Source organism: Strix aluco, chromosome 7 (assembly GCF_031877795.1).
Source record: "Strix aluco isolate bStrAlu1 chromosome 7, bStrAlu1.hap1, whole genome shotgun sequence".
In the NCBI taxonomy this organism is placed as follows: domain Eukaryota; kingdom Metazoa; phylum Chordata; class Aves; order Strigiformes; family Strigidae; genus Strix; species Strix aluco.
Window position 1 is genome coordinate 8,152,525 of NC_133937.1, and position 27,019 is coordinate 8,179,543.

At 39.9% G+C, this 27,019-nt stretch overlaps 1 protein-coding gene across 4 annotated transcripts in view; it reads left to right on the forward strand.

The window, feature by feature from the left end:
* The window catches only part of RHOBTB1 (Rho related BTB domain containing 1), a 55,313-nt gene that overhangs the window by 8,152 nt on the left and 20,142 nt on the right, over positions 1-27,019 (forward strand). Inside the window, exons 1-3 of one of the 4 annotated variants that reach the window (XM_074830346.1) lie at positions 9,438-9,587; positions 21,441-21,642; positions 22,000-22,103. The exons of 1 other annotated variant lie outside the window; for it this stretch is intronic. In XM_074830346.1, coding sequence (XP_074686447.1) covers positions 21,451-21,642; positions 22,000-22,103 — 296 coding nt within the window. In that variant the 5' untranslated portion in view covers positions 9,438-9,587; positions 21,441-21,450. Of the gene's footprint in view, positions 1-9,417; positions 9,588-21,440; positions 21,643-21,999; positions 22,104-27,019 lie in introns of those variants that run through there. 2 more of the 4 variants (XM_074830345.1, XM_074830347.1) reach the window with 2 other exon arrangements.

Sequence of the window (27,019 nt, forward strand, 5' to 3'; positions counted from 1 at the left end):
TGGTTTGAAAAAATTTTATAGGCAGTTGCTTCTGTAAATATTTCATACTTTTTCCTGCAAAAATATTTTGGAGATGAGTTGGGGGAGACATTCAGTTCACTTGAGGCTTCTATAATGCTACAAAACACACTCTGCTCTAGCACTTTTGCCAATATGTATAGGAGCAAACAAGATTTAACACTTTTGTAGTTCTCTTCTACCCTTATCCAGGAAAAGGACTCTTGCCTGACTCAGAAAAGACTGTAAAGGGTTCTTTAAAAATAAAAAGCTACATGCCTTGCTACTTTATTGAAAAAGAAAAAAACTGTTTAGTAGAATTCATGATGTTTTGGCAATATGACTTCCAAGCAACAAGTGCATGAGAAATTTCAAGGCATGGAAATACTTTTGATGTTATTAAAGCTCCCCGAATGCCTGATTAAGTTCAAAGCCACTGCTGGTGGTTCTAGTTTGGTTTTAATTTTACAAAGGTAAATTCTGTTCCTGATGTATTTAAATGCTGCAGTTATCAGTTTGTGTATGTGTAATTGTAAAGTGATGTCTTTTTCTCCATCTTTGAAAATCACATGGCATACATAGTAGCTTGAATCCTTTAAGCTGTCTTTTGCCTAATCTGTATTTCAAGCCTGTAACAATGATACTTTGACAGCTCTTGGAGGTAGTATGTTTGACACCCTCTGTAAAAACTGTAAACACATGCAAGAAATAATGTCCTTTCATGGTTGATGGCTTTTGAATGGTAGCATTAAAAAAGAACAGAATCCTTTTTGGTAACTATTCCTAATAAACATAATTTGGGAAAGTCTCATCAAACAGCTTGCGATGAAACATGCAGATTGTCTTCAATCCCTGCTGCTTAAACTTGAATCACTTGTGTGCATTAGCTTGTATGGATTACTTATGTGCATTCCTCTGCAATTTCTGCAATTACTGTTATCCTTCAGCTACACAGTTTTGCTAGAATTTAGAGAAAGCGTTTCAGGGGGAGAAAGGTGTCCATCAGAATTAACCTTGTTAGTATTCTTTCTGCATATGATTTAAGGCCTTGACTCTTTGGGGAAACAAAAAAGCGGTAGCTAGATTTGCTTAGACATATGGAAGTAAACTGCTAAAATAGATGAGCAGTGTTTGGACAGTAGAAACCTTGTGTTGATATAATCCAGTCTAACTCACTGAATTTAAATTTGTGTTGAAAAAGTGCAGTCTTTGCAAGGCAATCTGTGTTAGTGTAACTAAATTATGTCATTAAACTGGTGTGAATGGTGGTAAGAGGCACAATGTCTTACCTTCTTGGAAAAGCTTTCTCTTTAAAAAAATATATGGTTCAAAAGTGGAGAATGTGCAGAATGTAACAGGAGTTTCAGACTTTGAATTTGGATCTTGAATGATTAAAGCCATAGTGTTGCTACTGTGCAGGATCACACTTCAAAATAAATGAAGAATTGTACTGTAATCTTGTTGGGGGGAAATTGTAATCCAAACCAGTACATTCTTTGAACAACTTAGTGGAAAAATTATTAAAGTGATAGGTGTTTCATTCAGTGCTGTTTGGTCTCATCTACTTTAAGTTACAAGTCTTCATCTTTAAAACAGGCATGTTGCAACTAATTCTATGGACTTCTTGAGTTATCATCTGAATTGAAGCTCAGAGGAGTAAATGGAAGCTTTTCACTATCAGTTTCAGCAGGATTTATATTAGGCTCTTAAACCATAGTTGAGATCTTTTACTTTCGCATCTAGCTAACTATGGAACAGAGGTGCAGAAGAGTAAGTTGTAGTTAATAAGTCTGTTTCTCAAAGATTAGTGATGGTGAGATTAAGCCGTCCTTGATTCTACTATTTAATCCTGCTCTGTTGGTTTGATACCCTATAAAGATCAGAATATGGCTGTTGGCTGCTGTTCTTAGATACAAGCAGTGAGTCAGAGACCAATAATACTAGTCTTTGGCAACTCTGAAAAAGGAGAGAAAATCCACTTTGCTTCTCTTCCCCTCACTACCCCTACCCCACACCTTCCAGTTCCTGTAATTAGAGATCTGTGTTCAAGACTTGTCCTCATGATCTCTTTATAAGCACTCAGAACAGTAATGGCATGTCATTGCAGAGATCTCTATTTATGTATCGCTGCTGTAGAATTTATGCAATCTTTGACCAATATTTTAGCTTCTAATGTTTGGTCTACATTTTGTATCCGTCTGCATATAAAGCTACCAGGCTTTTAATACAATAGGTGATTTTTATAAGCCTCAAAAGGCAGGGAGAGCATTTATAATGCTTTAAAGAATAAGAGCTGATCCATTTATATATGGCTTTTAAAGCTCAATAGCTTGTATCAAGAGTGGGAAGCAAAGACTGTGTTTGCCATTGAAAACCTCCTCTTGTAGTATAAAGGGGTTCCAAGATATCACTGTGTCTTTGAAACTCAGACAGAAGTGCATTTTGACTGATCCACATAGAGGAGGGGTGGACACCGACAGCTATCCAGAAGGTCAGAGAGACAGAAAATCTTCCCCAGCTAACTGTTTGCTATGCCTCTCATTTCATTCCACAAAGAAGTTCTTTCCATTCCATTAACATCTGATTAGATGGCAGAAATATTTTAAGAAATTCTGAACAGTTATGCAGATGACAGCACTACAGGTGAGATAATTGGATAACATAGTACAGGTGTGAAATCAGTTCTTCAAGGTGAGAATTTGCTCCTGGGATTAGCATTTCATATATGTGTGAATGTTGTCCTGTGACGTGGCAATAAAGAGTTATTCTGGGCTGAAAATGTATTTCTGGTATGTCCCAGTCTGTGAACAGAGGCAATAGTTAGGGACAGAATTGTCAAGAAATTAGAATAATACTTCTCGTATTAATCAGACTTTCACTGCTGCATTAAACATAGCATTACCCTTAATTTTGGTTAGTGAGCTTTATAAAATATAACACTCCACGAGATTGCCGTAGAGGGCAAACCATTGGTTTTGAAGATAAATGTCCTGGGCCTTGGAAAACCCCATAAATACTGAAAATAGCTAATAAAGCAGGCATGGTTTGGATAGTTGGGAGAAAATCTTATGATGTTTTGGTGCAATGGCTTCCAGTTTCATTCCCTTGCCAAACAGCAAAATGACACACATTCAAGAAGCAATCTTCCTACTAGTCAGTTCCTCCCATTTAGCTTCTGTTTGGAACTGTTTTTATAAGCTGATTAAATCTTTCTTAGCCATGTGGTAGTTGTGAGGATCTAGAAGCAGAGAGTATAGCAAATACAAGCTGTTACAAACTTGTTACCGTTAAAAAAAATTACACATCTAATAGAAAATTGTGCTGTACAACAAATTCTTAATACAGCCTTGTCCTCTCTGGGTTGTGAATGCAGCAAGCCATAACTCTGTCACTTCTTCCCTTGGGAGACTCTTATATAACCACTCAGCTGTTTCTCTTGCTGTTCATAATATTAAGCCAAAATTTTATTTTGCTTAATTGTATCCTGGTACACCTAACTTTGCAGACTGGAACTACTGAAATGAATCCACTTCCTTTTAAGACCAGACTATGCAGCCTGTAAAAGATGTGTAGCAGCAAAAGCAGTGATAGTTTTGTAAGGTTTCATAAGAGAGACTCTGACAGTGCAAGTGAAGAGGCTGAGCAGAGCGCCCTTCCAGCAACAAAGGCTAACCACATACTGGGCTGCGTTAGGACGAGTGTAGCGAGGAGGTCAATGGCAGTGATTATTCCCCTCTACTCGGCACTTGTGAGGCTGCATCTGAAGTACTGTGTCCAGTTTCAGACTTCGTAATACTGGGAGAGATTGACCAACTGAAGAGAGTGCAATGAAGGGCCGCTAATGTGGTTAGGGGAGTGAAACACAAGATGTACACAGAGAGACCAGGGAAGCTGTTTATCTGGCCTGGTGAAGAGAAGGCTAGAAGGGCATTTAATTACTATCTCAGGTACCTAACAAAGGATTATAGGGGAAAACAGACTCTTCCCGCAGCTGCACAATAGAAGGATAAGAGTCAGCAGTGACAAGTAGCAGCAAGGTAAATTCTCACTGACTGTAAAGAAAAAATCCTCATAGTGAGTGGCTAAGTAATGGAACAGACAGGTTGGAGACTGTGGACTTACCATCCTTGACCTGATTGAGCTTTGAAGTTAGCTGTGCATTGAGGAGGAGGTTGGACTAGATGATCTCTGGAGGCCCTTTCCCACCTAAACTGTGATTCTGTTGTTGGGTGAGGTGGGGAGAACAGGGTCTTATAATTAACAGGTTAATTATGGAAGCGGGGGCAGGCAAAAGCCAATGTCTTACACATGATTAGACTAAAAACTAAGGTATTCTTGAAATATAACCCTCTGAAAAAGTGGTGGGTATCTAATTTTTATTCCAAACTATAGGTATTGGTATTTTTCTTCTCTAGATGGTCATTTTCTTGTTTACCCAGCTGTTTAAAATGTATGCATATATTAAGCATTTTATATCCCTCTCCTAATGAAAAAGAATGTGGAAATACAATTCATAAGGCAAACAACTGGTGCTATATATCATTCATAGAATGCTCTCATAACATCTGGTGCACTGCAGGCTTCTTAAGTGATGATGGTCTTGCACTATATTTAGAATTAAGTGAATAACTGTAAAAAACCCTGACAAATAAATGCATAGTGGTCTATGTTAGTGTCTAATGCACACAGTGAAGATATCATTATATATTTACATGTCTCCATCTCTGAGATTTGAGGCAATTGTGTGGGATAGTATGAAAAGGAATGAAACTGGCCTGGTCAGTTTGTATGGTTGGCTGAGAATAGATGTTGACGTCACTAAATAGAAGCACCTTATCTCATACGCTAAACTCTGTCCTTATTACACCAAAGAGAGAAAAGGACTGCATACAATATATAATCTTCTGAAAAGAAAGCTAATTGTGAATGCATAAGCATTTGGCCTGGGTACATTACAGTTCTGAATGCAAACCCATTAATACAAAAATTTTACTGACAGGAAATGACTTGCATTTTATTTCAGTGTATATAGAAGGTGCATTTACATAGTTTTTTCAAGGCATTTATTCTCTTTATGATTTTTTTAATGGATAAAATCTAATGAAATATATCCTAATCCATTACAGAAGTAGTTTGAAATTATTTTGATCTACCCACATAATTAAAGCCTCTAAGCCTAATCGTGGGGAAAAAGTAGACTTCAGTGACAGGAGCTGGGTAATTCTGATATTTTAATTCACATGCTGCCAGCTGGCCGAGACTACGTATATCACATACAATGGGTGGATGGTGAAGTCCATAACTGAAGTACCACATGTCTCCTTAGTTTGGTTGTACGTCTTTCATTCATGTTCTTTTGTATTGTTGAAAGCATGTTTCATGGACTGTAGAGAGCACCTTCTGTCCCTGTGAGATTGCCGTATGCCCATACAGGATAATTTAACTTACTTAGTTTTACTTAGTTCCTTGTTAATTTAAATTTATTTCCCCTAGCAGTCTTTTAATCTTAACATGCTCTTAAATTCTTCTAATATGAAGGGCCCCTGCATTCAGGGATAAGGGAGAGAGAGGAACTCTAGTTTGTCCTGTACTATTGAGTTTCATTTTTGGACTGTCCCAGGTTGCCTCTGCAATGTCAGATCTGCCCTCTCTCAGTGCACACTGAAGCCCAGTCCTGTAAATGTCCATGCTGACAGTTATCAGTGTGTGTGACTTGTCTTAGGAAACTGCGTTCATGCTTGGGTGTTACTACCAAAAACAGAGGAGAAATAATCTCAGTTGTCCTGAATGAAAATCTTGAGTAGATCCTCAGAGGGAGCAAGGAGCCACATCACTAGATTTTTTTTAATTTTCTTTTTTTAAGCACGCATCTGTGATAGACCCTACCTAGACCTCTAATACAGGGAAGCACTCCTTGCTTCCACATGGCATCAAGTCTGGATGGGCCTGGGATGTAGACTTTCTCAGAAGGCTGGTAAACAGTAATACAAAAATGAAACCCCAGACTTAACCATGCTTAGACTATCATTCTTTTGCAGATACAGCAGATGTAGATTATGATGGGGTGGTAAGGAGCATGGGCTAGTCCATTTCCTCCTCTTCCAGAAGAGTTTTGGCAGAGAAACTGAAGTAAATGCTTGTAGTCCCCTCTTCCTGCACCTCCTGTTATCCTGGACTGGTATTTTTTCAACCTGACTACTCCTGAGCCTTTGTGTGGCATCTCAGGAGTGCAGAGGATGGAAGGGCCTGAGGGCACTGAGCTTCAGCATTTCTGAGCTGGTAGAAAGCTCCCTAAGGAGTTCTGCTAACACTATGTGTTGGAGCAGCCTCTGAAGTTAAACTAACTCTCCAGATCCAGGAGTAGAAAGGTTATTTGTAAATTCAGTTACAGTTTATGCACAACTGATGTTCTCTCCTGATGTTTTTTAATCATCTGAGAAATATATTCTCAAAAACAAAAGGTTAATTTAGCCCCAGAGTAACAAATAAGATGTTGGAGCATATGGGAATATAACTTTACATTTGCACTTCCAAATGTGTTTTGCAATTTAGCAAAACTAAGGTAGTTCTAAGTAAATAGAATTCTCCATGGGTGTGAATGCATTTTTTAATTATTATTTTATTCTTTTTTATCAAGTTATTCTCTAAGTTGTGTGATAGTGTTAAAAGCACATAATGGAGATGCAATGATGGGGCACACTTGGCAGCCCATGATCATGTTTTGTAAGGCTGTATGGACTTGGCAAAAGCAGACCCTGTAGTTAAATGCTAGCCATGGTCCAGTGCCATGTCCTTTAGGATTGCTTGCAAAAATTGAACTTATTTCCTTCTCCCTTTCCCTTTAGCTGTTATTCCCCTCAAAAACCAAACAAATAAAAAGAATCCAAGCTGGCTACCTGGAATACTTAAACATCTAATTGAATAAAGCTTTACCACTCATATATTTTTAATGCTTATGCAAAGTCGGTGGGAATACTTGTGGTTTATTATTGTGCTTTCTTGTACCAAAGCGTAGAAACTGTCGGTTGCTCTACATCTCTAATCCCCTATTAGAGATGCATTCCAGCCGCTTCTCAAGGTGTGTCACTCAAGTTTATGGTCAAAACTCAACTGTTGTTTAAAAGTTTGGAAAAATGTAAATACAGCTCAACAGGATTATGTGGCAGAGAAGAGAGATCTTCTAGCTGCTGGGGTTTTATTTTATACTTTGCTGGAAAAGATGCAATCTGAATTATGTAAGAAAGTTACACGTTTCTGCTGGGAAAGCACTAAATGGTAAAAGTTGCTGTAGATAGTCATTAAAATGGAAACTACATAGTAACATGTAGCTGTTTCTACAGCTGCAGAAGCCTTCAGGCTCTGGGTACCCTTTGATGAAACAGAGAAAAAAAAAAAAAAAAAAAAAGAAAGAGAAACTCGAGACCTTTTCTTTATCCCCATCAAAAGCAAAACCCTGTTTCTCTTTTTCCCATTTTAACCACCTGACTAATCTTTGTCATTGCTGTATTGTGCTAAATTTACTGTTGTGCACTAAAAATAACACTTTCCCCCTTCTTCCTGCCTTCTTCCTCTATTCCTGTAGAAAAGCTCTGTAACAAGCTTGCAAGCAGATCTAAAGTTTGGGGATTTTTTTAATTGTAGTTCATTACTTCTTGTGTCAGTATCAGAAAGTCTGGTTGCTTTGTATCAGTTTTCTCCCACATGATGCTAATTCACCTGTTCTGACGATAACATTCACTCTGTTTGCAGCAGTGATAGTCTAGGTGTGTTTAATAGAGACATGGGCTTCTAGCTCTGTGATTTTTCTTCAGAAAGTGATCATTTAGACTGTAAAACAAAGGTAGCAATAAGGAATTAAGATTTGCCATACTGAAACAGTCCAGTAAAAGGAATACCCTTTTTATCAGCCCGCTTTGCTCAGCCCCCTGATTTAAGTGGGATGAACCTGGGCATTATTGTTTTCCTAAAAATTTTGTGTCCTAGAAACAAGTGAATACAAAAGGATTGTTGTTCTTGCATAGAATGAAAATTTTTAGCCCTTATTTGTGGAGAAAAAATAGTTCATGTAAAGTTTGAAAGTTAAAAAATGGAAGGTATTTATAAATTTTAAATCTGTTGACCTTTTTTATCTTTTTGTTGCCTGCATTATCTATTCGCTATTTCTTTGATTGCAAGCAGATGTCAGAGAGTTGTTTTAGTTTCTGATGCATTTGTCGTGTCCATCCAAACTGTGCAAAGCTAGGGAAGTAACACTTAATATTTGCAATGAGGCACATTGTTCTTCTCCACCTAATAGCCTCCTGAGATATGAAGTTGCAAACATAGTTTTTGACACAGATGTGCTCAACTGAAAATTGTTGCAGTCTGGCCTGGTTAATGTACATTTGGCTTCTGGGCATATGAAAAATGTAAGTAATCAACTATAACCAAATGCAATTGGATGCTGTTAACCTGTTATTGGTGCTGTTAGCTGGAAGTGATGTTTTAAAAACAACTTTATAACATGTTTTCAAAAAAATTCCTGTATTATTGCTACAGGACTGTGCAATGTGTGAGTCCAGGGTGCTGTGAGAGAGTATTTTCTTTCCACCAGTCACAACTATGACAGAAAAGTTCCCTTAGCTGCAGCAGTTGTGCCTGTGTCCCTTACTGGTTATATTTTTGTTGATGTCAAGTGGTAAAGAGAAGAGCCGAAGAGCAGTGTTTTAGCAGGGAGCCTGGGCTGAGTTGTGAGCACTTTTCCCGGTTACAGACAGGGCCTTGAGCCATTTTCACTGGTTAGAAAACTCCCAAGTCTAGATCGTCAGCTGAAGAGAAGGCGGCGAGGGAGTTTGTGGTTTAATTGTGCGTGTCCCTTTTACACGAAGGGTTCAAATATTAGTGAAAATAGAGCGAAGTAATTTCAAACCACAGCAGCAGCACCTGCACTAAGAAATTGCGCACCCCGCGTAGGGGATTGCCCAGGGAGGCCCTCGGGACCTTTGCATCGTTAGTGCACACACACCATGTATATAGTGTGTGTGTGTGTGTGTGTATATATATACACGCGGCGGGGGAGGTGTTCAGTCATGTTGGGACGAGTTTCGTGTCCGACTTTCCGCCGTGCGAGGCGGCGGCAGGAAGCCCCCGCAGAGTGCTGGTGCCTGGGGGGCTGAGGAGGGCAGAGGGGGACGCGCCCCCGGGCGGCCCCGCCGGCGGTTGCGCGCTGTCTGCGCGGGCGGCGGGTCGGGCCGGGCCGGGCGGAGGCGGCGGGCGCGGCTCCAGCCGCCGCCCCTTTACGCGCAGCCCGGGTTTCATGAATGAAATCCAATCGCCGCGCTAAAAATAGAACGCGGGGCCGCAGACGTCACAATGCGCGCGGCTCCCGCCGCCGCCCGGCCGCCCGAGTCAGCGCCGCGGGGCGGGCCGGGCCGGGCGGAGCAGCGCCGGGGGCATGCTGCCTCCCTGCCGAGCCGGGCTGGCTCCTGCCGCTGCCCCGCCGCCGTAAGGAGCAGCGGGAACGGGGCGCGGCGGCGGCTGACACCCACCCCGTCCCGTCCCGTCCCGTCCCGCGGCGTGCACCCCGGCTGCCGGGCATCCCGCCCTCCCGGGTAGGTCCCGCGTCGCCCGGGCGCGATCGCGTTCCGACCCGCCGGCGCAGCCTCCGCGGCCGCGCGTGCGGGGCCGGCAGCCAGCGGCTCCCCAGGGGGCGGGTGGCGGCGCCCTGCGCGTCCCGTCGCCCCGCAGGTGCGCTCCCGCCTCGCCGGGAGAGGGAAGAGGAGGGTCCCTCCCCTCCCCCGAGGGCAGAGCGGGCTGAGCCCTTGATGAAGCAGATCTGTCTGGCTTCCTCTTCCAGCGAGGCCACAAGGTGCAAGGCAAAGATAGAGGGGTACGATGTGTACGGGAAGCTGGAACCTCCTGACGCTCGCTACTTCTGAGCGTCATTTACGAAAAACCTGGAGCATTTCTCTTTCTCCCTCTTTTTTTTCCCCCCTTCTTTCCCCCTGCTGTGTCTGTGGAGTCTGTTGTGGGTTGCTGTGACAACAGCAGGAGGCTGCTGGGGGGTCTTGCAGCACAGATTATCAGGTGTCGGCGTCGGGACCTGTTTGGGGGCCATATATAGGGGCTGTAGAGACAAAGAGTAGTAGACTTGAATTTGTTAAGTCAACCTTTAGTGAGTATTGTGGCATCCAACATCTAGAGCAAAAAGAAATCAGTCAGTGGACAGCCTGAGGCGGACTAGCCAGAGAGCTCCAAGTTGCCTTCTATTGGTCAAGGCACTATTCAGACTTCTGAAGGCAGCAATATACTTGTTTAAAAAATGATAATAATACAAGAAAGCCCTTGAAGCTCTGCATATGGTCACAGCGAGAGCAAGGAAGTGATGCCAGAATATTCTCAATGACTTTGTTCATCCTCAGTTTGTGTACTATTTCAGGACACACAGCTGACTCAAAGCCAAATGTTCAGCTGGAGCTGCAATAGAAGCTGAGGTGGAAATTAGTTTGTTCAGTGTGCTCGAGGGGAGTTCTTAAGCTACCGGTCTTTCTAGGCAAAAGTAAAGCATGTGGGGGAAAAACCACCATTGTTAGGACTACATTAAAGAGTTGCCATCTGACTGCTCAGTGTAAGTAGCAATTGAATGGCATATATCTCTGTACAGGCTGTATTTCAGGATTGGGAGTCACAGTACATGGAAACAGAACAGCTTAATTTCTTTTCAGTGTTTTTCTGATGTCCTCTCCCATTAGGTTATGCTTTTCTTTTATGTGCAGGTTGGATTTGTATGCCTGATTCTATGTCTCAGATATACAATCTATCTATACACTATTAACAGGAGAAAAAAAACAAACTGACCTGGTGAGTTCAATACTTGTACTAGGGTTCTTTATGTAAGTGACATAATACTTAAGCAGCATAAGATCTGGGGCAGGCTCAGATGCGTAGAAGTATTTTTATCCAAGAAGAAATAAACATCAATTTTAGCTCTGGGGAGCTTTCAAAACTCCTGCCCTTTTAAAACTCCAAGCTTCACAAATACTGTAGAGCATTTGGCTGAGAGGAAGAGCTGATCACTTGACCAGTAAATCCCAATGTTTGATTCTTTGCTAATACATTTTATTTGCTGGAAAAATGCTTAAGTCCTGCATCCAGATGTTGCCCTGTGCTGAAGGAGATGAAAGGACAGAGAAGACTTGAAGTAGGAGAAGCAAAGGAGCAACAGGTGTTTGACACATTCTTCCCTTGCTCCCATCTATTCTGCCAGAAGAGTACGCAAATGCGGAACGAAATATGTGCTTGGGAGGGAGGGAGGGAGGGAGAGGAAAGGCTGAGCAGTCCTTGCCGCATACAGCAGACTTGCAGAGCAGCTCATACCAACACTAGTCAGAATGGTGTGAATGTACCCTTGGATCATTGATTGGTTTCCATAGAAGAGCTCAAAACCTTGTGCTGAAGGAGTGAATGGTGGCACAGGGTCTGAGCTAGAAGTGGTGCAGCCTGCAGTACGTGTGGTGATAGTTGAGCCCTTTGTTTACAAGAGGGATGTTTGTGAAATAAAAGTATGGATTCCCTTTGGTTCCCATCCAACACCATTCTAGTTTTCTGTTTTCCTCTCCTTTCTGCCTGACGTGAAAGACACAAGATGGCAATTTCTCTTTTCCTCTTTAATTATTTTTTTTTCTTCACAAATGAGTGTCTGTGTTGCACTAGACATTACAGGTAAACTCTACATCTACTCTCCTCCTGCACAATTGGTTAATGTTGCTGTATTGGCATTTGAGATAGAAATGCAGAACTTGACACAAGATCTGAAAGTAGCATTTATCTGAAGTCTGCCATCCTGAAGTATTTACTATTCTAGTCAGTGTTTAGGCCTTTGGGGGTTTTTACCTGCTGTCATTATGAGGTCTCACTCTCCTTGTGTAGCTTCCTTGTAGCAACCACATATGGGAGTGAATAAAATCATATATAATGTCTTTCTAACGTCACTGATTAACAAAGAGGAGAATGCATAAGAAATGTCACATAAAGTTCAAGAAACAAGAGCCTAATTCTGTCTTTTGGAAGGAAAACAAGCACAGAAAGTGAATTCAACAGCTCTCTGTGCTAGAAGGTCACCAGTGTCCCTGGAATATTTTTCTTTGTTTGTAGCTCTAGCAAAACTTGATAAATATTTTCCACACAGAAATGCGTGAAAGTTGGGACAATGCCTTGTTTGGTAGTTATCGCTGGGTTTTTTTCCTTTCTGTACTGTTGGCAACACTACTCAGAATAATGTCCTTACAACTATACATACAATGTCAACACCTGTCTCTATAAATGGGTAAAATCAGTAACAACCTATGCTATGTTATCAGTAGTTTAATGCTGTACAAGCTTCTCACGCTCTTAATTACATAAGAGTAAAATCAGGAATTTCATGGAGTTTATTACCATGAAATCCAGTAGTGTTGAATCAGTCTTTTCCAGTGATCCTTCTCCCTTTAATACCAAGTTTTATATGTTATCCCAGATACTCTTGAGCATTGCAGTCACTAAGGACTCAGCTGCAGCTTTGCCTCTGTTATGTTGATCCAAATAACAAGCCAGGAGGCAGAGCATCTGATGCTCTATCTACGTTTGTGGGTTGTGTGATGCAGTAGCAGGGGACCTGGGGATGAAAAAGTTGGTGCTGAGGACCCAGTGTTCACACTGCACACATTTCAGGGGCAAAGGGTGTTACTTCAGATTACCATTAATCTGGTCCTATGGCCTGAACGCTCGCTCATCAGTGGTGAGTGGCACATCTTTCACTTCAGATTCACGTGAAAGGAATTCAGTTTGTGCACTCTGTGGCTGCACCTGATGCGAACCAAAACATGGTAAGTGCTGGTGACTGGGATATTTGCTTCAAAAATGTGTTCTTGATCTGAACTAAAATGCTAGCAGAGGTGCACCCTTAATCTACTCCCACAGTGTAATCTTTTGTTGCAGAAGGAGGACTAATCTAAGGACTCAGTGCACAATGGCATTTTATGGGTGGCTGCTTTACAAAGTACCAGCTGTTTGGTGATGGTTATCACCATCAGTGGGTATTGTCCTAATGTCAGCCACAGTTAATTTCAGTTTGTGATGATATGACAGATTATGACCCACAGCAATGCCAGATCTTGGTCACTGCCTAGTCCGTGTCTGCTGTGGTTGTCTCTGGTAAATGGAAAGAGCAGTCAGTTGTAACCAGGTATATCTGCAGTCCTAACAAAATGCATCTGCAAAGCCAAAGTGCGAGCCTTAAATCAGTCATGTACCAGCTGTGGATTATTTCCCTCTGTCCAGGGGTGGGTCCAGTGTGGTCACCCTTCCTCACATCTCTCTGCACAGCAAGAAAGAAAAAACAAAAGGAGACACAAGGGACTGTCCTGTGTTGTGGACTGTTCTTGAGGTAGACTCTGAAGAATTGGTGAAGGGAGGGAGTGTGTGTTGCAGGCTCTCCCACCGTATAGAAAGCAGTCATCCCAGATTCTCACACACAAGGTTTTGAAACAGTTAAATGTCCTTCACCTGCTCTATGGATTAATTTCTAGAGAGATGATCTCATGACAAAGAATATTGGAAGGTATGTCAGAGGTCAAAATAATGTGTAAGCTGCTCAGTGTAATCAGCTTGTTGATTTCAGGTCTTCCAGAACTTGTCAGAAAATTGCCATAGTTCAAGTCTAATGCTGAGCTTTCCATTTGGATCTGTATTTGGTCTGATAGACTGTGAGTGTGTATGACACAAGGACAGATCTTTGTACTGCACATTTTCAGGAGGCTCAAGAGAATCTGCTATTGCACCTAAAATTGGATGTTTTCATGCTTAGCTATTGAGCTTCAGGGCAGGATGTTTTATACAGTAAAGTGGGAAGAATTTGTGTTTTGCTAGTATCTCTGATTTTTGGTCATCTAAGAAAGTGATCATTCTTGCTAATTGAAAGATGGTGTGTCATCACAGAGGTAGGTCGGGCTTGATGAAGGGTCCTTGCAGGGACAGGGAAGTGATCTTGCCCCTTTACTCAGCACTGGTGAGGCCGCACCTCGATGACTGTGTTCAGTTTTGGGTCCCCCACTACAAAAAGGACATTGAATTACTCGAGCGTGTCCAGAGAAGGGCAACGAAGCTGGTGAAGGGTCTGGAGCACATGTCGTACGAGGAGCGGCTGAGGGAACTGGGGTTGTTTAGTTTGGAGAAGAGGAGGCTGAGGGGAGACCTCATCGCCCTCTACAGCTACCTGAAAGGAGGTTACAGAGAACTGGGGATGAGCCTCTTCAACCAAGTAATGAGTGATAAGACAAGAGGTAATGGCCTCAAGTTGCGCCATGGAAGGTTTAGACTGGATGTTAGGAAGTATTTCTTTATAGAATGGGTTGTTAGGCATTGGAATGGGCTGCCCAGGGAGGTGGTGGAGTCCCCATCCCTGGAGGTGTTTAAGAGCAGGGTCGACATAGCGCTGAGGGATCTGGTGTAGTTGGGAACTGCCAATGCTAGGTTAAAGGTTGGACTGGATGATCTTCAAGGTCTTTTTCAACCTAGATGATTCTGTGATTCTGTAATAACTAGCCTTTAGAAACAAACAAATCTGGAGTCAAGCATGCTGAGAAAGAGCAGACAGACAGGCTTCTGAAACTACACGCCATGAATTATTATTCCCTGTCTCTACAGTTTCTACAAAGGTTGTGGCGATGATTTGACTGTGAAGTATTCTAGGTAAACATAGAGACGTCTGTTCTGTCTTCAGCTTTACATCTACCTTAGAGGCTGCTCCCTTCATTTCTGTGTGTGGCCATGATCAATTTTTTTCTCCCTTTTAAGCAGGAGGGATAAGGCAGGGATTACGTCAGCTGAATGGAAGATTCTGAGAACTTCTTTCTTCCAGCAGGTAACACAAAGTAAGGGGTAGCATCCAGGATTATATCTGATGCTGTTGGCCAAAAGCTGTCATGAAAGCAGCTGATTCAGGCAAGCTAAGCAGTGTCTGTCTTGATGACAACCTCAGTACTTGCCTTCTCCAGCTGTTATAAAATTTTAGCAGTATTCTGTGGGATTTATTTCTTTGTTGATACTGGCGCTAAGCGGAAACGTCCCAGTTATCCCAGGACAGCTGAAAAAGGGTAGAACCAGATTCTGTCCTTGTGGAAGATAAAGGTGTTCCTGCTGACCTGAGCTCTCCTTTTGTGGGCAGCAACAGCCAGGGTTATTTCATTTATCACCTCATGCAGTGAAGCAACACTTCAGTCAGCTACCCTTCTCTTTATACCCATGGTAGATCCAAGAGTTAGGTTGGACTAACCAAGGTCAGGTTAACTTTAGAATACAAGGGCTTTTCTTCATTCCCAATCGTTGGCTGTATCTGTTGTCCTCTTCTGTTGATGGGCCAGGTAGGGCAAGTTGATAAATTCCAGAGTTAATCTTGAATTTCTTCCTCCCATGTCAGTGTCTTCCTTTTCAGTCTTTCCATGTAAACTGCCAGAACTTTAAATAATAGCGATAGGGCAATGCCTCTTCATCCTGGATGAGAATCCAGCCTGATATGCCTTATGCCCATCTTTGTACCCTGTAACCTAGTGATCTGATCCCATCTTGAGTCTTGTTACCCTTTGTCACCAGCTGGTTCTTTGACACTGACAAGGAATAGTTTTTAAAGCAATCTCCCCATCGGCCCTCCTGCAATCTAATAAAATACTGATATTAATTTATACCTTGTGAAAAATATTTTGTGATGGTCTTTCAGTGGCTGGTAATAGTTTATCTGTTACTTGATACCATGTTGTGATTTATTTCACAAATATACTTGATGGGGCTCTAAAATCATTGATTAAATTAAGCCAAACCACAAAACAGCCTTTTGGCCCTTAACTTTCTCCAGATCAGAGCTGTCTGTGAATTCTATGCTCTTGCACAAATGACAGTAAGTCCCCCTGCTTTTTCCCCTGACATATAAGTGTTAACCCATTAAGATTCTGAAACAACACATGGCAGGTTGTATATTGAGAACGAACATTTCACACGCTTGTTCTGGCTCATGTGCTCTTTGGTCCTTGCCAGTGTGCTGGTGCCTTGGGATTCTTCAGTGTAAGGTAGTGATTTCAGTGCCTGAAGAACTTGGCATTTTGCATCTCCTTTTCCAGTTTCCATGGTTGCAAGCAGTAATTTTGCAGCTTGGGGATGGAGGTAAGAGCATTGCGTAGTCCTGTAAATTTTTTTTATACTCCTTTTGATATGTTATTGCATAATGGCTCTCTGAAGGAGTCACTACAAAACTCCAATAGACTGAAATATGGAGTACCTACAAATGCTCTTTCATGTAGTTTCAAAAGGGTGTGTTTTTCAGGGATGAATGTTGATGGTCTTACTACCTTACTGGTGGCCTGAGCTTTTCAAATAATTCCCACTTACACCATACATATTAAGTGGTGGTAGATTTTGGTGTCTCTTTCCATTAGATTCCTTCAATAAAGTTGTGATGTTGTGATTGTGGTTGGCAACCTGTTTGTTTGAAGAACTTCCTGCTTTGGTCAGATTACTTGAGACAGGTTGGAATTACTAATTTTTTTCTATGGAATAAATTAAAGAAAAACTTTACTGAGGAGGCAAGGTTCTTACATGGTGTCAGTCTGAAACTTCAGTTGAAGCTTTTCCCTTAACACAAGACCTAAGTAACATGCTTGCTTGTTTTCATGCTGAGGTGTTATCTCAGTCTTATGAGACATGTTTAAGTAATGAGCTAAGAAGTAATGCCTGCAGGATCACTCCATAATCACTGATTAATGTAGATATTCTTAGTGATTTTGTTTGTGGTGTTTTGCTGAAGAGAAAAGGGTTGATAATTAGCTACTGCTCTTTGAAAAATATCTTGGTTATGTTTTGTAAATGCTAAGTGATGATTTAAAGTACCTGGAAATTTCAAAATGGGCAATTAGCTGCATAGGCATTCCTGATCCTGCACAGGGAACTCACTGTTGGGTTTGGATCTTCATCCACTTTCTTTCCAGAAGAGAAAAATACCATTATAGCTTTAAATATATTAAACTGCATTCTTAAAACAAGATAAGTTCATGGTTAGGATCTGGTTATCTTTGTATATGAATACACCTACATTAATACATAGAAAGACTGTGTGTGTCTATTGTGTTTAATCTGCGTACCAGTGGACTAGATAATCAAGTGATAATGCTTCATCTACAGACCTTTTGGAAAACTTCGCTAGAAAGTCAGTGTTTCATTACTGAGACTGACTAGGCAGAAGGATCTGCATGCTATGGCAACCACAACTGTTTTTAGTGATACAACTCATTCAGCGGTGAGGAAAAGCTAAACAAAAATCCAAGCACTCTACAGCAATTTGAGGTGAAGCAACAGACAAAGAAATCAGTGACCATAACCATCTGCAAGCCATGGTTCAGAACAGTAACCTTATACTTCTTTGGAAATAAATCAGCTTTATTTGGAATAGTTCTTTTCTGCTAATCAAGTGAATTAATTAAATGGCTTTATCTTAGATCTTGAGTCTACTTACATCTCTGGATTTTTGGCTGCTTCTGTCTCGCCTTCTGCAAACAATCACAGGTGACAATGTAAAAATGTAAAAAAATCTCTTAAGATATTTTTGAGATCCTGTGTTATTCTTGCAGGTATCTTTTTTCATTTCCCTCCATCTGCTCATCTCTCTTTAGAGCTGGATTAAGCAGCTGAATATTTCGCTGCTTGCTTCTGGGAACAGCCATATTTGATCAGTTCTTTCCTCTGGTAGGTTTCTTGCTGCTCCTCATGTGATGGCCTTTCTGGCTTTCTCTGGCTTTTTTTGGCAGAGACTGGTCACACTTCCAGTAACTTTCCTCTTACTTTACCCTGTTTTGTTTTGTTGGTAAACTAAACTACTGCAGGTTGTGGGTTGGTTTTAGCAAGTTTTTCATTGGTCTTGGAATTTTATGCTGGTTTTTTTTAATTAAGCTTTATATCCACTGGTTTGCTCTTGTCTAACCAGTTTTGTTTCAGTTCCAGTTGGTCCTCCCAGATGTTACTAGACTTTCAGAGCTCAAATCTAGATTTTTTTTTTAATTTAAGTTTTGTAAGTACATGTTTTGCATTTTTAATCAGTGTGATTATATAATAGGTTTAACACAAGCTTAACCTAGAGTCTACCTTAAAAGAAACTAACTGTGGCTGGATTTTTAAGATCTTGTACATATTCCTGGCTTTAATCATTCCAGTAGCCAGAAGGCTTCTGGCTACATTTGTAAGCATTTAATCCACACGTTTTGCTAATTGTTTATGCTGTAATTTGTTGTTAGCATCTGTTTTTATTTGAGGTGTCTAAATATCTGTCCAGGATTCTATCAGTCTCTTCAGGAGTTATTTCTGTTTTAATCCCTTCCTGAAAACTAGTGAACAATATTAAAATGATCTGCATTTTTAATACATAGATACTCTCTATATGCTGGAGTGGATTTAAGAACTTTCTTTAACGTTTAACCACAAAGCTCTAAATTTGTTTTTATTCCCAGTTTATTTTAATCTCTCTCCTGTGCAGTATTGAGTCACACTAAAAATATCTTCATTAGACTGCCATTGATCTACAACTGGGCATTTGGGCATGCTGTGTCTGAGTTCTGCGATAGCTTTGCTTTAATTAAGTTAGCAAGTATATTGGAAATTTTTAAAAATAATAATTTTTAAATTTTATTTTCATGTGTTCCTTTTCTAGGATTCTCAAATAGTTGCATTGATTTCTCTTGTTACTTTTATTTAGATTTGTCTATTTAAATAAACTCACTTTTGTTACCCTCTTGGAAATTTTTTTTAAGATTCCAGACTCTGTATTAATACATATTTTGTGACTGACTGAAGTGCATTTTTGCAGAACTACCATTTAAGAACTTTTGAATAATTTTAAAATTGGGTTGTTATATACAACCTCAGCTAATCTGTGTAACAGCATTTTAATGGAATATTGGGTTGGAAGAAAAATTGGTTTGGCATCCCTCGACTTGGTAGTTTAAAATCTACCAGACACACTGGCTAGCCACACTCCTTCATTTTGTTTTCCAGCCTTGTAAACATTTCTACATTCCATCTGTGATGTCTAGTCCATGCATGAATAAAATATCAAGTAATATAATACCACATATTATGTCAGGGGGTTGCTGTTTATTCTCAGACTTGAAATGAAACTTTTTTAGGTCACATACTGAAACCTCTTGGGTTTTTGCTACCCATTCAGGGCCCTGCCTTTGAGGCTGTGGTGTACAAATGTGTCTCATTCTCTGTAATGTGGAAAAAAAGCATTGGTTTTGTACTTTTATTTATATTGTGACTGTATTCTTGGAAAGGATGCAGAGGAGGAAAGAGGAGTTAGCTCTCATTTCTCTTCTTGTATTTGGACTCATGGAGATGGTACAGAGCCCATGGGCCATCCAGGTATCAGCCTTGTAGGAGCCTGCATCCAACAAACAGCTGTGGTTGGATTGCAGACAGGTAACTGGAAGTCTCTGTAGTCCTTTACCTCAAGACTAGTAACCTTTCAGGATGCAGGTTACAACTCAGATGAAGGGATAACAGCAATGTCTTAATAGCTTTGTTTCCTTATCAGCTGAAACCTCTGTGCCGACACAGCAGGTTGGTATCACGAGGCCATTAGGGTTTACATGCAGTAGATACCATGCATGTACGTTTGAAGCCATGTTATTTGCTCTACATCTGGCAGATTGCAAAGCTCTAGTTGTGCAACAATGTACTTGTGCCAGGATGAAGAGTTTGTGGGCCCATGTTTCAGTCTAGGGTAGGACAACTCTCTAAAATGTATTCTTGCATGCTAGTCTGTGCTGTAGCGTTTCCAGAAGCATTCAATGTCTGTGAAAATGTATCAGTGTGACACAGTAGTGGCATAAACTCACCCTTGCTCCTTGCTGTCTATGTGGTTTGTAACTCCTTCTGTCCACACGTAAATAAAGATTATAACTGTACCTTAGCCATTATAGCTATTAGCATGCAGTCCATGCCCAAATTTTAAATAAATGGGTAACATTTAGTTCTAACACTGACTTTTGTTTCTTGGTTTATGTCACTTTAAATAATGAAAGAATGCAGTTAAAATTAGTGTTTGGCTAGTAATTACTAAACATGCTTTTTCTTAAATCAGAACATACTGCCTCTGACAGTGAAAAATGGACACCGAAACAGCTTGTAACTATTATTTTAAGCAGCCTGACAGTTAATACATTTTCTATATTTATGTGTGAATGAGATGTGCATATTAAAAAAGGTATTGAAACAAATAATTTGATTTCTTTATCTGTAGTGCTTTCTTCTCAGGAAAAAGGACACCATCACTCCAGATGATTACCTGTGTTTTGTCAGTTAAATTGCTGTCGGTTGCCTTGCTGAAATAATTATTAGGCAAGCCTTCCTGAACATGTTTGTGCCTTGCATTTTCCCTTTTCTGTTTCCTTGATTACAATTCCCTGGTAGAGACCAGATTGCTCAGCAGACTACTAGACATTAGAAAACCACAATCAGATATATCAAACAATGATCCCACATTCCTTTATATGAAAATCCTACATTCCTTTATATGAAAATGACAGAGTGTAGTAAACATGCAGTTTTTAGTTTTCCAGATATCCATTTTTTCCAGCTTACATTCACATCCAGGCATTTGTTCAATATGTTGCCATAGAATATTTAAGTAAATATTTTCAATAGTAACTTTCCATGAGGATAGTATCTTCAAAAATCGCCTTCTCTTCACTTTCCATTGTCATGTGAAAAACAATTTGTAGGTATAGATAAGTATATTTGCAAGTTTCCGCTGGGCCACTTGGTTTCATTTTATTCCATGATCTGTACAAACTTCTCCTTGGAAAATTAAGAGTGTGTGGTACACGCAGAATGTAATGGGAGTTGTGGTTTGTAAAGAACAGAGTTTCTGGAGTCATCTTACAAGTCAGTTTTATTGTGTGCATGTAACTAAAACCATGTGTGTGACTTGCTGTTAGCAATGTTGTTTGGACAGCCCTAAATCAAATCCTGAATGAGCAAGATTACAGAAGGCAGGTTGATACTGGTATCCTTCAGGTTAAATCCACTGATGTCTAGTCTTTTTTGCTTCTTGGCATAAAAAGTATTAGCAAGAGGTAAGTTTGTGCTAGCTGTCCTTGTTTCACCAAGATCTGTCTTCTGCAAACAGGCTTGTGTTTACAGAAACCAAAGTTAAAATAGCATGTGAACAGCATAAACTGACTGTGGTCAAAATAGTTGTGCATTTGCATAACTGTGCAGTATTTAAAGGAACGGCTAGCTTACTTTGGTACAGTTTACTAACAAGCTTTTCCTTAAGAGTTTGTCCTCTTTAGGCATCTCTCAAGAAGTTCAAGTAGAAGGCTCTGATTCTAAATAGCATTGGTTTTGCAGTGTGGTAGAAAACAAGTTTAACTGTCTTGTTACAGTTTTTGATAAATGGACATTGACATGGACTACGAAAGACCCAACGTTGAAACTATCAAGTGTGTGGTGGTTGGAGATAATGCAGTGGGAAAGACTCGTCTAATTTGTGCAAGAGCATGCAATACAACCTTGACTCAGTATCAGCTGCTGGCAACTCACGTACCAACTGTCTGGGCCATTGATCAGTACCGTGTCTGCCAAGAGGTAAGGACTGCAGGTGTACAAAATATGGAGCACATGCTGTGAGGTTGTACTATTATTTATTGGCAAGCCTTTCTCTGTCAGGATGCAGCAACGAGCTCACAAGTATTATATGCGCGGTCTCTACTGCAGCCGTGGTCTGATATGCATCTCCTCAGTCTCTCATTCCAAAGTAATTTTTTTTATCAAACCTATTTTTAGGAAGATGCATATTCTGCCTGTTTTATAAAATACAGCATTTGCTGAAAACTGTGTGTAGTAGACTCTTGGTCTGGTATGCTTTGGACCTTCTTACAGAGCAAATTAGAAATGTGCTTATTTGATGGAAGGAAAGAGAATGTTATGTGTATTCTGTTCTAGGTCCTTGAACGCTCAAGAGATGTTGTGGATGAAGTGAGTGTTTCTCTCAGGCTGTGGGATACGTTTGGGGACCACCACAAAGATAGGCGCTTTGCTTATGGAAGGTAAATTGAGCCAAGCAAAATTTTAAGTAATACTTGTAGTGAAATTTTAAGGCAGAAAAAAATTGCAAATCTTAATTTTGAAAAGCAAGGATTTAACAATCAAGGGTATTCATATTCCTGCCTACTGCAAAGAGGATTATCTGCTGCAAGGATTAAAAAGATATAAATATTTTAAAAGCAGCATAGTTTTACTACACTACATTTCCTTGAACAGCCTGCTAAGCTCTGTCAACAACTGTTGTCCTAATTCAACTTTTAAAGAACAGTCCCCAAAATAAGATTGCGGTTTTACAAAATTGAACATCAGCATTCCCTGCCTGTATAAGCGTTGTATGATATAATTTCCTAACAAGCAATAAGAAGGAGAGATGTTGGAAAACATCACTCTTACTCAATGAAATATTGAATTTCAGACAATGAATTTCATGAAAGGTGAGGCTCTTCTGCATTTTCTTAATTAAAGCTGAGGAAAGGAAAGGTTTTTCTTCTATAAATATCAAGTGTCTGCTAGTGAATTGATTAACTCTGCAAATTCTAAATAAATAAAAAAAATTAAAATTAGTGTAATCTAGATTTTTCTGGGATGTATAATATAACTTCAGCATAGTTTCAACAAGGACTGATGCCAGTGATAGTCTTTCTGTTTTGTTTAATGGTAATTGGATCTGGCCTTGTGGCAGCACAGACAGCAGAACAGCTGAGTAACAGTAACAAGCATTTGAATACACATATAATGAGAATAGATTACCTGTATTGGGCAAATACTGAGCTGAAGATGGATTTTGGACACATATATTTTCATAACTGACATTTAAGTGAGGTCTCAGTCCTTGCATGTTTTTTCACCTTCTTGAACTTTTTTTCATATCCTTTTCATACCTGCTTCAGTCACTGCAAATGATCAAACTTCCATAGACAGAAATTTATTTTTTTTTCCAGCTGGGAATGCCCTTTGTAGAGTGTCTGTCCCAGCTTTGGATTCCATTTTGCCAAAATCTACTGACTTACTGTTTTACTTCTCTCTGTGCTACCTGAGGAAACAAGTGACTTTGAAGGATGACACTCTTTTCTATTCTCTACCCCTTAGAACCGCTATAGAGACTTCTGTTGGTTGAATCCACCAGTTAAATTTTCATACTGTAAAACTCCAGCACTGCGTTAGTTGTGTTTTCACAGAGTCATGAATTACCTTGAATTTCGTGTCAGGAGCTAAAGTAGCAACACATCTACCATTTGTAAATAAGCTTTGTGAGTGAGGGAAGTTACTGACTTTAAGGTAATAGTGACCTTAATATTTAGTGCTACTTGAGCATGTGAACAGATATTGTTTTACCTTTTGGCAGCATATGGAGCCTACTTTGATAAATATGGATGTAACTTAACGTTTCCACTAACTGCTCCTCTTTTGATGTGGCCTCCTGATACTCTGCAACAGATACTGTGTTGCTGAGAAGATTACTAGAGATTAGGAGAACAAAATCAGGCATGTTCTGAACTCTGATCCCACGTTTACTGACAGGACGGGAGAGGGAGGAAACAACATACTTAGATTCTAATCCTGCAAAAGCCAAGGAGGACGTGAATAACTTGAGATCTTGTGGGAATAAGCATATAAACACAGTGATTCATTTGTGATGTTAGCAGAACTGAACCTGTGTAGAATCAGGTTTGCTGTACCCTGATTAACTTAAAAAGGCAGTTCTGGAAACCTGCTGTTCTGTTAGTCATTTTTCTGCAAGTCTGTTAAAGCAGAAAGTAACTGGAAGCTAAAGAAACTATTTTATAAACAGAATTTCAGTTGTAAAATTTCCTAATTGTAAGCACTGATTAGATACTTTGTTGTTTTGATAGGTATTAATGTTTCATTTAAAAACGTTTAGTATTTTATCTATTTTAGCATTTTAAAAAGAGATTTCCAATATTGAATGTTCACATTTATAGGAATTGATTTTTAATCACCTCTGTACATTGAACTACAGTCTGCTCATGGCTGAGTCAAATCTTGCGGTACAGTGAAAAGCGTATTTTATGCCAAACTGGTCAAGGCCACACCTACAAGTGGCCCATGTTTCTGATTGTCTGAAGGATCATAATAACATAACCCTTTGGTTCCCTTCAAAAATTTTTTATGCATATGCCCCTTGTGCAGGGGAAGGCTTATTTCAGCCAGACATTTGGCCCAGACCTCTAATTGTCCTAAACATAGTGTAACAAGAACCAGCAGGTCATTAATTCACCTGCTGCTTATTGGAAAAGATTGTTCCATACACTTTTACAAAATGTTACATAGATTATGCTGTAGATGACAGGGTGAACAGTTAATAGGACTTGCAGCAAAGATAAATCCTTCTTAATTCTTTGTTTTTCGCAGATAGAAACATGAAAGGAGAATGACAAAAGGAATGTGTTTTCCACTATTTTTGTGTGATGGAAAGAAAGAAACATATTTGAATGCCACTGAGGATGGAATAGCTAATGTTTCTACTGCCATCCTTTAAAATGGGAGTATGGAGAGCAAGATCCAGCTTGCATTCTACTGTGTGGTGTTTAGTTTAATAATCACAGTCCTCCAGGAGCCTTGGGAAACAGTTCCTGACAGCTTAAGAGAGAGAGGGGGGATGTGGCTGGAAGGACTTGTGGAAATATTTGCTGTGGTTTTATAGCATGACATGTTTTTTTTCCTTAAACAAGAGTATGTGCTTTAGTATCCTGTTCAGTTCAGTTTAGGCACTATGTGATGCCAAACAGTAATTTGTTGATATTGTCCCACAGGGTTTCATTTGATGCAAAATCACTCCAAAATGTTGTAAAATGACAATATCTTTGTTATGATTAGCGCATTGATTTTCAGCTCCTAGTCACCTCTTTGTTTAATAACAACCTAGTCTCAGTGCTATTGTATTCTCTAAGACTGCAAATAAGGTGGGAACTTCATATAAAGCTCAAGATGTTATTATGTACCAGTTTCCCTGGAAGGCACAAAATTGCATGTGTAAAGACATGAAAACATCTTAATTTACATTTCAGCTTGTCAGGATTCACTATGCTCTATCCTCCTGTCCAATCTGGTTTTGAACAAGAGTGTCAACATATCATCGTGTTCAAACTAATTATAAAAGTAAAATGGGAAAAAGTCTGGCTTGCACTTTTTTTTTTCCTTTTGCATCTTCCCCCCCCCCCCCCCCGGTAAACATGTTTGACTACAATTTGATTAATATTCTACATATCCTGGGTTTTTTGTACATGAAGCTCTAGTATGTGTAAACATGAGCACAAATCTGCAAAGAGTTAATTCAGTCCCAATCAAATATTTATTCTCAATACCATGGATGTGATTTGTCAGCTAATTCAGCCAGGATGATTTATTTACTTGCAACTTAAATGTGAGCTGTAGACCAAACAAAATCTGTTCATACAGCATGGACAGAAAACAGCTTTTTCCTCGTGACTTACAAATGTGAATGAGCCTTGCTGTGAGACTGCTGACAGAGCCTCTTAAAATATGTTTAGAGTATTTCCTCTGTTGTGAATGGATTTCATAAACCTTGCGGGTATTGTATGTACACAGAGGAACACATGCATTCATCTTTTTCTGTATGATTACAATTCCCTTAACCAGTTGCTTCAATGTAATTGAATCCATAGAAATATATCTTCTGAAAAGGGTCCATAAGAATAAGGGTTTATTACTGATACTTGAAGACTTCCACCAATCTCTTTAGGGTTGTTTTGTTTTCTGTTTCTTTTTCTTAAAGATCAGTGATGATGATATGTCTACAAAGACAAAGCCTAAGTAGCTTTGATGTAAAATGGTATTTGCATTCAGCAAATTCAGTGAGATTAGGGCGAGGTGGGTGTCTTCACAGAGTTACTTAGTTTGCCTTTAGTTAGATCTGTGCCCTCTGTTATTCACCTACTGTGCCTAAGCTGAAAATGGGCCAGTAGCTCCTCTCCTTTCTTCAGAGAAGGTCCAAGGTTTCAGAAGAGCTTTGAATGAAAGCCCACACTTCCCCCTGCAGTCTTGCTGTCCTTGTTTTTATGTTACGATAATTCTCCACCTTGCACGTGCCTTATGAACCATTTACTGGTATGGGTTGGAGGGGATCATCAGAGATGTGTCTTCACAGCAGTAGCACTTAACAGACACAAGATAGTCTTTTGCTTTGTTAGCAAAGGGTCAGCTGATGGGGAATCCCGTTGTTTTCAGACGTCTCTCACCTTGGCTGCTTCCTTTTGTTATGTTTTGCTGCCACAAGAAGTGATATGCAGTATCTTTGAATCAACTTCAAGTACAAAATTTGTGAGCCTCCCCACCTACTTTACAGTGGTTTATAAGCTATTCAGGTTCTCCATCAAGCAATTCTGAAGAACTACCTCCTGTAAAATATGGAGGGTTTAATATATTTATGATATTTTTTTCTTTTTTGAGTTTGACTCAGATCAGCCCCAAGAAAGACTAGAATAAGCAGAGAGGTTCACAGAGAGATAGCTCTCAAGTAATTTTATTCTGATGTGGTGTGTGTATGCACTAGTTTTTTCTTCTTTCATTAACTACATTAACATTTGAGGCTTTTTCACTCAGTCAATGGGAAAGTATATGCTTTATATAGTTAAACTGGTGAAATTAATGCGGATGTACCACTTTTCTTCTCTGCATCCCACTATGGTTCCATATTGCGAGTAGAAAGAGATTTCCATGGAATTGCTGTTAGGAATCCTTCCTTCTTTAAAAAGGTATGTGCCAAGTGACTGTTGGTGGGGTCTGAAGCTCAACTTGATGTATATGTAATCTATCTATAATAGAGAGACACCTGTAATGCTTTAAGCCTTCCTTCACTGGAGTGAAAAAGTATGTATCAAATGTTATTTGTGGTATTACATAATTTTCCATTTTTCCTTGCTCTCCTAAGTCAGTG